Genomic DNA, 10,801 nt, shown 5'->3' with positions numbered 1-10,801 from the left:
AGAAGATATGGGCGCCGCGGACGCAAGTCACCCTGAGGGTCCTGCGTCATCGCACTCGGATGGCGACAAATCCTCATCTGCAGCCGCGCAGGAAAGCACGCTGGTGAAGGCACTTAGTGTCAGTGCGGGAAATTGCAGCTTCAGGGACGCAGGTCCCCTTGTCTGGAACTTTTTGACAAAATTGTCTGACCTATGGGGGCGCCTCAAACAGATGTTAGTGGTGCCGAAGCATTTTAAGAGGTGCTATCCATTCACAGACGCGGTATCCGCAAAATGGGCCGTTCCGCCGAAGGTGGACCACCCGGTCTTCAGACTGAACAAATCTACTGTGGTCCCGTTGGAGGAGCCCTTAGTCTTTACAGACCCTGTGGATAGAAGGATTGAGTCTCTGTTCCGCTACTTACATGTGATAGCGGGCTAAATACTTACACCGAGCTTGGTGATCACTGGTGTCCCAGACCATAACGGAATGGGCAAAGTTACTAAAAAGAGACCTAGAAACAGAGCTAACCGACCAAATGGTCCAAGCCCTGCTATTTATATGTAATGCGTTGCTAGATGCGGCCCCTCTTGTAGCCAGAGTATCCGCGGTGGGGGTAGCTATTAGACGCATGGTGTGGCTAAAAAGCTGGTCTGCGGATCAGGCTTAAAGACTCAATCAGAGCTCCCCTTTACGTGGGGCCGTTTGTTTGGATCCTCATTTGATGAACTGATCAAGGGTCTCACAGGTGGGAAGAGTACTCTTCTTCCTCCGTCTTCCAAGGGCAAGTCACCACGTAATACAGGGGCCTTAATTTACAGCCCACAGACGGCCCTTTTGTGCCTCCGCCACGCAGGAGACAAGATCTAAGCCATTTAGGTCTTCTGGGGTATCCAAGAAGACATGGTCAGGTAAGCCGAGAGCAGGCCAATCCAGATATACAGACAAATCCCCGTCTGCATGAAGGGACGCCCTCACTCGTAACTGGGGTGGGGGGACAGTTTGCTTCTTTCCGGGACCATGGACTGCCTTGATTCAGTACAAAATGGGTCCACAAACTAATCTGATCGGGTTACAAGATCGAATTCAGGTCTCGACCGTCAGATTCTTCTTGTCCAATCTACGCCGATCTACGAGAGGCACTACAAGATCTGCTGTCGCAAGGGGTGATTGTGCCAGTTTCCTCTCCAGAATGCTTTCAGAGGTTTTATGCAAACCTGTTCACTGTTCCCAGGATAGAAGGCAAAGTACGTCCAGTCCTGGACCTCAAGGCTCTGAACCGGTTTGTGCGGGTACAGAAGTTTTGAATGGAGTCCATTCGCACGGTAGTGGCATCCATACACCAAGGAGACTTTTTGGCCTCCATTAATATCAAGGACACATGTCTACACTTCCCAATTTACGTTGGACACCAGCGTTTTCTTTGCTCCGCTGTAGGAGAGGAGCATTAGCAATTTGTAGCATTACTCTTTTGGTCTCGCCTCCGCTCCCAGGGTCTTCACCAAAGTGTTGACTCTCGTATTGGCATTACTGCGACAATAGGGGGTTCGCGGTACTGGGGTACCTGGATGATCTTAAGAGCAGACTCCCATTCAGTCCTGTTGGGTGACTTGACAATCACTGTACAGACTCTGCAAGAGTTCGGTTGGAACATCAATTTCAAAAAATCTGCTCTGGACCATCTTCAAAACTGGAGTATCTGGGCCTGACTCAGCGAAGGTTGTTTCTTCCCCCGTAAAAGCTGAAAACGTTGCAGAGGGCAATTCGTTATCCAGCAACCTGTCCTCTCTGCGGACTTGCATGTGAGCCTTAGGTCTGATGGTGTCGACCTTCGAGGCAGTTCCATTTGCTCAGTTCCACACGAGACCCTTACAAAGGGAAATGCTTGTCAAGTGGAGCAAAGATCAAAAATCCTTGGACACCATGATTCGGTTGAGTGCTCTTCTGTGGTGGCTTCGCTCGTTGGCCCTACGCCAGGGCAAGTCCTTCCTCCCATTGTATTGGACCGTGGTAACCACGGATGCCAGCCTGTCCGGCTGGGGAGGAGTGCTTGGGAAGCTGTGTCCAGGGGTCCTGGACGGTGGAGAAGTCCAGACTGCTGCTCAATATTGATCAATATTCTGAAACTCAGAGCGATAAACCTTTGCCTGAGTCACTGGACAAGTCGTCTGCAGGATTGTCCAGTTCGGATTCAATCGGACAATGCCACGGCCGTGGCTTGCGTCAATCATCAAGGGGGCACCAAGAGTCGGCGGGGAAGGTGGCCGAGATCCTGAAATGGGCAGAAAATTTTGTTCCAGCCCTTTCTGCCGTGCATATCCCAAGAGTAGAGAACTGGCAGGCGGATTACCTGAGTCTTCAGGTGTTGGATCAGGGGGAATGGTCCTTGCACCTGGAGGTGTTTTCCTGCTGTGTGACCGGTGGGGGACACCCGACGTTGACCTGGTAGCCTCTTGACTCAAGAAGGTACAGAGCTTTGTAGCCAGGTCTCTGGATCCTCTGCCTGACGCAACAGACACTGGTGGCTCCTTGGGGTCAGTATTGGCTGATTTATGCGTTCCCTCTGCTGAAACTCCTGCCGAAGCTTCTTCGCAGAATAGAGGTGGAAGGGATTCCGGTTATTCTAGTGGCCCCAGACTGGCCTCGCCAGTCTTGGTACGCAGATCTGATGAGGTTGGTCGCCGATGCTCCTTGGAGACTTCCTCTCAGGGAAGATCTGCTGTTTCAAGGGCCGATCTGCCGTCTCGTTGACAGACGCAGCACCCGCCCCTCTTTCTGAGTGGGATGGATTTTTTTTTCTTCTAAACACTGCTTGCAACAAAACTGAATCCTATAGCAGAGTGAGTGGGTATATTCCTGCAGGGACTGCCCCATAGGCGTGGTAAAGATTTTTCCTGTCTAGTGTCCCACTCCTGTAGGGGGCACCATAACCCAATGGTCAAGAAGAATTTGGAGCTGCGTCTGTCAATGAAATTCAGAGAAAAGGATTTCACGTTTTTTACTAGGTATGACAGCAATCAGTGACTTGTAGTGTGACTGCAATATTGCGGAGGACATTCTGACACTTTTGCCATTTTTTTGGGGACCAGTGACACATACAGTGATTAGTGCTAAAATATACACTGTCACTGTACTAATGACACTGGCTGGGTAGGGGGTTACCATCAGGGGCGATCAAAGGGTTAACTGTGTGCCCAACCTGTGATTTACTATACTGAGGTGCTTTTACTAGGGGAAGGCATGGAGTTTATTCCTTGCTTTGCAGGGGCACAAATTCCATTCCTTCCCTCCGGTCAGAACAGCAGTCTGCTTTGTTTGCATAGGAATATTTCAGTTCTGTCTCTTTCCAATATTGTATTAGCGCGGTTATCTCCTGCACATTAGTTCTGTCTCTCTGTCTAATGATCGGCGGGTGCCGGAGGACATTGGGTACTGTGTGCCCACTGATCGGCTTCCGCTGTGTGTAATCACAGCAGAAGCGAGCTTCTCTAGGGCAAACCTTAAGTGGTTAAGGCTATCAATTGTGTTGGCAGCGGAGGGGGGGGAGGGGACTTTAACAAGCGCAAGTCCTGTCTGGGGGAGAAGATACTGTAATTGACTTATTACATTTTTTTTAAAGATAGGTTTGTTTTTTTGGATGGTCTTCTCCATTCCAGACCCTGGACTATGGAGCGTTTCTCTAACAAACACACTGATCAATATTATGAGAATCTCTGTAACTTAACAGCTTCTGGCGCGTTGGCCGTCTACCAGTTTCTTTACCAGCTGAGCAAGAAAAGTCAATTTTAGATAGATGTTTTGTTTGCGGAAACCAGTAATTTTATTGGCCTTGTCCGAAACTTCTGGGCCTGGCTGCAGACAAGTGCCTGACCCGCCGTATTAACTCATATTATTGTAGCTAAACGCAAGCCACCGCTTGGAGCCCTTTCCAGCTTCTGCTTCCAGGGCTGAGAATTCCTGCTGTCTGCGGCCTGTCTGGGCCGCACTCTTTGTCTACAGCTCTGCACATCTTTCTTGGCTTGCTCATAAGGGAGGTTCTCTTTACCTCCTATACAGGGAAGTTGCAGGTGGTAGTTTGCCTGTAATCTGCTGCTGCACACTAGAGGCTTTTTATTCAGCCCTCATCTACAAGCTAATTATATATATTTTTTTTAAATAAAACCATTCCGTTTTTTTTTTTTTTTTTTAATATACATGATTTTAGACCCAGTGACACCAATACTGGATTTCTATACATCTCTATGCAATGCAGCCATGCAGCCAGTCTGAGGGGCGGAGCTAGCAGGGTGCTCTACATAGCTTCCTAAAAACATAGATTTTTAGGAGCCCTAATCACACCCCCCCCACTTCACACTGAATGCGGCTTTGCACTACTTCAGTGAGATTTCAAAACTGGCAGGCACTGCATTTTTTATGTGCATCTCGTGTGATTTTGTGTACAGATGTCTATGCCAAAGTCACGCATGAAATTACCAAGAATAGTACAGGGACCTAACCTTTTTCAAATCGATGCAAGTCAGAGTTGCACCTATTTGAACGGTTCCAAAAGCACAGATTGGGTGCAATTTTTCATGAGATTTTTGAACTGTCAAATCTCAAGTTGCACCGCTGTGAACGAGGGGGTTAAAGCAGGCAGTGGGCTTGCTCTTGGGAGGATAATGCCAATATCAGAATGCTTTGATGGGTGGGTGTCATTGTACTGGCTGTGTCCCATTTGGGTGGCTTCCCTTCACTTCCTGTAGCAAGTGACTGGAAATCTTTCCAAATTCCTCTTTGGCCCATTTACTAAAGGCTGCCCATTTGTTTTAAATGGGCCGCCAGCTCACCCTAATGTATGGAAAATAGTTTATGGCCTTTCCCTTGCTGGGACACTGACTGAAACACTCCAACATTGACCTACGCTGGACCTCGGAGCGGTGAGCTTGCAGTGGACAGCCCCAGAGAGGAGGCAGGTATTCCAGTGAGAGATATGTTTTGTATTTAAAAAGACCCTTCCACCAATCCAAAAACATTGCAGGTAAAGGCAGGGAGTAAAAAAAAAAAAAAGTTTGTGTTTTGTTCTTGATTTGTTAACTTGCAATGTGTGTCTAGCTAGAAAATGTAAAAATGTAACGACTTTAGGAAGAATCCATTCCCCAGCACAGCCTTGTGCTCTATGTAATAACCTTCTACTCTTCTCAGTGTGTCTGGCTGTGCTGGCCCAGCTCTTCCTCCCCTCGCCTCCTTGCTTAACACTCTAAAAGAGAAGTATGAGAATTGTCATTTTTCCAGAATTATGCTTACCTAGGTGGATGCTGCACCTGTCTCCTGCTGGCTCTAACACTGAGAACTGAGCGATCAAACACTGCCGATCACTCATTTCCCAGGGCAGCAGAGAGCTGGTGACTGTCACTGGAGTGCTGGGCTGTGGAGGGGGCTCCTATTGGCTCGCTGAAAGGCTTAGCCTGATGCTCCAGGCATGTGGGCGGATCCTGACCATGATCTTGCCTGAGCCTGGATTTGCTCTGTGACGTCAGCCGACAGCGGGGTTCAGCCCGCTGTCTGCTGAAAAGAGGTCATAGGAGTGCAGAATGAACTGAGTAATCCATAGGAGAAGTACTGTCAAACAAGCTTTGGCTGTACGTCTCCTTTAAGTAGCTGGGAGTGGAGTAAAGAGAAATTCAATAGAGCAGGGATAGGCAACCTCAGCACTCCAGCTGTAATCCCATTGTGCATCTGGAAGTCATTCCTGTGGCCGTCAGCCTTGCAGTGCCTTATGGGATTTGTAGTTGCACCACCTCTGGTGTGCTAAGGTTGTCTACCCCTGCTAGGAGTCTGCTGACCTCGCACTCAGGATCATACGGGTTACCCTAAAAAAAGCCGGCTGTTAAGACTTGCCAAGAAATGGCTTGTCTTGTCCTCATTCTAACACCTTCTCCTCTTCCAGGTGGAAATCAGTCGGCGGGTGACTCTGGAGGAGCTGCCTCCTGTGCTCGTTCTGCACCTCAAACGCTTCGTGTTCGAGAAGACTGGCGGCTGCCAGAAGCTGGTGAAGAATATTGAATACCCTGTGGATCTGGAAATTAGTAAAGGTGAGAGGAGAGGGGGCAATAGAAAGAGAATCTCACTTTCCTAATCCTCATGCTTGTTTCAAATCAGCGACTTCGTTTTGTAGTCATCAGGCCTGTATAATAGCCAGGCAACTAGCATTTTCATTTGGAGAACCTAAATAATGTTGGACTCCATGTTTTTCTCAAAGTTTTTTACTTTAACCACTTGACCGCTGGAAGGTTTTACCCCCTTCATGAGCAGGGCATTTTTTGCTATTCAGCACTGTGCTATTTTAACTGGCGTGATCATGCACCACTTTACCAAAATGAAATTTCTATCATTTTTTTCACACAAATTGAGCTTTCTTTTGGTGGGGTTTGTTCAGCGCTGGGTTTTTTTATTTTTTAATATATAAATTAAAAAAGACTGAAAATTTTGATTAAAAAAAAAAACACTATTTTCTACTTTGTGTTAAAAAAACATCCAATAAAATGAAATTTCTTCATAGATTTAGGACAAAATAGATTCTGCTAAAAAATATCCCAATAAGTGTATATTGGTTTGTGGGAATAGCGTCCACAGTCTATGGTATATATACTAGAATTTACACAGCTATAGATGCCATACTGGTAATAGCGATGATCAGCGACTTTTAGTGTGACTGTGATGGTGTGGCGGGTAATCTGAAACTGGCTGGGAAGGGACACTGATGCTGATGTTGCTAGTGAAACTAACACAGTGATCAATGATAATACTGTACACTTCTACTGTTCTAATTAGTGATCGACCGATAACGTTTTTCGCTGCCGATACCGATATTTTGACCAATGCATATCGGTATCGGCCGATATTGCCTGATATTTTAGTACAAATTTTTTTTTTTTTATTTGGCAGGTACTCTTGTTGAGGGATCTGGGGGTCTAAAAGACCCCAAACCCCTCCTCTGCACTTAAAAGCATTCAAAACGCCAAGTTTGGCTGTTTTGAATGCTGTCATTTTTTTGATTCTGGCACCAGACAGTACCTAGAAGTGAGGCCACTGATGACATCACTTCCGGGTTTTTACATGGAGACCCGATCAGAGCCGAATGCGGCTTTGATCGGGTGTTCGGCAGCCGTGCAGGCTGGTTGCCCGGGTCTCCCGGTGGGACGGGAGACCCGGGCGAGCTGCGGAAGGGGGGGGCTCCTTGTAATGACAGCCGAGCGGCTTCTCAGCCACATCGGTTGTCATTACAAGACAACCGACTGTCGGCTAGGGACGCCGGTACCGGGGTGATGCCTCTAGCTGCAGACATCACTCCGGTACAGCACTTTCCCGAAATATCTGCAATATCGGTCACCTTGGTGGCCGATTTCAATTCATCGGGGAAAGTGCATATCGGCCCTCGATATATCGGCTTTGCCAATAATCGGTCGAAAGCTAGTTCCAATGACATGAATGGGTGGTCAGAAAGGCAATCGGGGTTAACTGTGTGCCTAACAAAATGTATTTGTGCTGCTTTTACTCACAGGATCGGGCTATCTTTTCTCCTTGAACTCAGTTGATTTCAGGCAGAAGAAACACCCATATTGCTTTTCTGTGTTTGGTGTTCTGTATGTTTGTAAACACAGAACTGTGTTTTGTGAATGGCCACAGCCGATCAGCAGTTATACAGCCAAATCATTGGCTGTAACCTGCTGACAAATTCGTGCTGTGTCCAGTCACAGCGCACACAGCAGGGGGGTGCATGCAAATGTGCCAGAAACCCAGGAAGTGGATCTCTATGTACCAATATGTTGCCATGCCTGGCTGTGCCGCCCGCTATCAGGAAATGTATGTTTAGCGGGCAGCAAGTGGTTAAATTTTAAAATAACTGCGCTACATGAACGAAAATTCTGACTTGTTTCTGTCTCATTACTTCTGTAGATTTGCTTTCTCCTGGAGTAAAAGGCAAGATATTTAAAGGCCAAAGGACCTACAGGCTCTTTGCAGGTAAGTGTCATCAGTGGGTCCAATATATGCTGCAAATATTTTAGAAGAATATAAATGACTGCAGTTTTAAACTCGTCCTTAACCTCCCTGGCGGTATGATTATGTCAGGAATTACATACCAAAAGCGGTACAATTTTTTTCATGGAAATTTGGCGTTATGTATTATAGGCCTACAATTCTTAGTAATTACTGACTTAAACCTGACCAAAACAAGAGTCTAGTAGACATCCCAGATGTGATAAATTATGAATTATAATCGAATCAATAATATCATTTTATTATATAATATATATAATAAAATTATATTTAGATTATAATTCATGCGTTTTATTTATATATATATATATACACACACACACACACACACACACACACACACACACACACACACACACACACACACACACACACACACACACACACACACACACACACACACACACACACGTCATCACACCGACGGACGAGCGGCTGGACTCTCGGCTGGCGGTCACAGCAATGAGAGATCATCGCTGGATCGCCAGGAGAAGGTAAGAGACACCGCTGCACGCTCTGCACATCCACCCCGAGCGTGACTCAGGGATACCGATCCTAGACTAAAAAATCCACCCCGAGTCACGCTCGGGGTTAACATTCTAAAATAATTTTTAATTTCTACATGGCCAATCCTAATATGAATATTTTTATTATTGGTATTTATATACCTTTCTATTGTAGTAGCTCAATGGTGGTTACCTGGAAAATTAAAGGGCCTCAAATGCAGCCCCTGACACCTCCAGAGGGCCACACGTTACCAGCTGATTTTTAACACCTCAACACGCAAAAAGTTTGCTCCTGCTTCATTATTTGCAGCATATCGCAATGCGCACACTAAAGAAATTGAAGTGCAGTAACACCCAGCATTGGTGTCAGTGGACGTAACAACAACCCCCAACATTGGTGTTGGTGGACGCAGTAATAACCCCCCAGCATTCATATCAGTGGGTGTAATAACCCCCAGCATTGATAGTGGGTGCCATGTTAACCCCCCAGCATTGATATCCATGGATGCACTAATACCCTCCAACATTGGCGTCAGTGGGTTCAATGACCCCCAACATTGGTGTTGGAGGATGCAATAAAAACCTCCTCCCAACAATGGTGTCATTGGACGCAATAGTAACCCTACCCCCAATGTTGATATCTGTATTTACAGTAATAACCCCCAGCTCTCTCCTCGTTCACTTGGTAGTCAATTTCTGTGTCCGTACCTGAAAGCAGCCTTGTGGGGGAGATCGTTGTTGGAGGTGATGCCATTTAAGTTCTGCTGCTGTATTTCTTGTTATGGCATATCTCCGTCCCATGGGCATTTGGTCTGTGCATGCATTTTGGTGTGTGCATGAGTTGACAAAAGTTTAGGGACTGAGATACTCCTCATTCATGCACATAAGCCACTGTCTAGCTCTTTTATTGTAGTTGGAGCTGAGGGCTGAAAGGCAGTTAAATGCTCTAGATCAAAATGGCTGCAATTCGGCCAAGTAGCTATTGAGATTTAGTATCCTGTGTATCCTTTGTTGTGCCCGTACCCTCTTGACTGTCATTTTATTTATATTTTGGTGTACCTGCCTCTAATTTCGTCCTTTTTTCAGTTGTGTACCACCACGGAAACAGCGCCACCGGCGGCCACTACACTACAGACGTCTTCCAGATTGGTCTCAACGGCTGGCTGCGTATCGATGACCAGACTGTCAAAGTGATAAACCAGTTCCAGGTGGTGAAACAGACTGTAGAGCGCACGGCCTACCTCCTGTATTACCGCCGCGTAGACCTGCTGTGAACTCCGCTTGGCGCTGTGTGAGCTGGCGCGCGCAAGACTCCTGCTTCATAGACACACGAATCACCTCTCTCTCTCTTTTCACTTCCTTTTAACTCTCTACTCTTTTTCGAGTGATCTTCCTCCTCCGCTTCTCCCAAGCTTTTCCTTAAAACTTTCTTTCCCCCTTTCTTGAACAAAAATTTTTAGAGTAGAATTCAAGAAAAGTCTGAATCACTTTGCTGCATCCTTCCTGAGCGAGAAACGAGGGTGGGTTGGCAAAGTGTAACAATTCCTTCTCAAAAATGAGGATGTTTTAAGCACACATGTGACTTGTAGAAACACAAATTATGTCCAATCTCCAGCAAAAAAAAATTAAAGTTTTTAGTTTTGGATGTCGTGAGGAAGGGTTGGAACCTCTGTCAGGTTTTAAAGCAGAACTTCAGTCCTGCACAGTTGTAACGGCTCCTCTCCTGGACTAAAATGACTTACTCTGAATTCACTGCACACTGTGAGCTTTTCACAATGTGCATTAGAAGCTGCAGCAAGTCAGATAGAACCCGTCTCATTTCCTGGCTGGTAGACATCAGACATCTTTTGGTCCTTTCCCCCTCTAGCCTGACAGTCCCTGGCCAACCCCATCATTCATTAGATTTTAGTTCTGTCAATCATGGAGGGGTCAGCATCACATGTGGGTGGTACGTGTGCAAATACAGCTTGCTTAGGAACACCCACTCCTCCAGAGTGACGCCCACCCATCATGACCTTTTGATATTTGCATAACTCCTCTCAAGAGCGTGCCCACTGCTTGCATCAGGACTGAGGGCTCTGGAGAGGAGTACTGAGGCAGGGGGCTGTGATGTCTTCAGGAAGAAATGTGCAGAGCCCTGCTGGCCCCTCCCACCAGCCATGATCTGATTGCATTGCATAGAGACCCAGTGGTGACATCACGGGGTCTAAAATAATGTAATGAAAACTGAAAAGTTTTATTTAAAAAATGTAATTAGTATGTTAATGTGGGGGGAGAG

The 10,801-nt window shown here is 46.6% G+C and overlaps 1 protein-coding gene across 1 annotated transcript in view; it reads left to right on the top strand.

Annotated features, from left to right (window-relative positions):
• USP10 (ubiquitin specific peptidase 10) overlaps positions 1-10,298 on the top strand; it is a 101,686-nt gene extending 91,388 nt beyond the window's left edge. Inside the window, exons 12-14 of the mRNA XM_082270408.1 lie at positions 5,907-6,051; positions 7,916-7,981; positions 9,610-10,298. Of these exons, the coding sequence (XP_082126534.1) occupies positions 5,907-6,051; positions 7,916-7,981; positions 9,610-9,797 (399 nt within the window). The 3' untranslated portion in view covers positions 9,798-10,298. The remainder of the gene's footprint in view (positions 1-5,906; positions 6,052-7,915; positions 7,982-9,609) is intronic.
• Positions 10,299-10,801: the final 503 nt, after the last annotated feature.

The sequence above is a fragment of the Pelophylax lessonae genome (genome assembly GCF_965119305.1).
Source record: "Pelophylax lessonae genome assembly, chromosome: 10".
NCBI classification, from domain to species: domain Eukaryota; kingdom Metazoa; phylum Chordata; class Amphibia; order Anura; family Ranidae; genus Pelophylax; species Pelophylax lessonae.
Note: the sequence above shows the minus strand (reverse complement) of the source record. Positions and strands in the feature narration are given on the sequence as shown.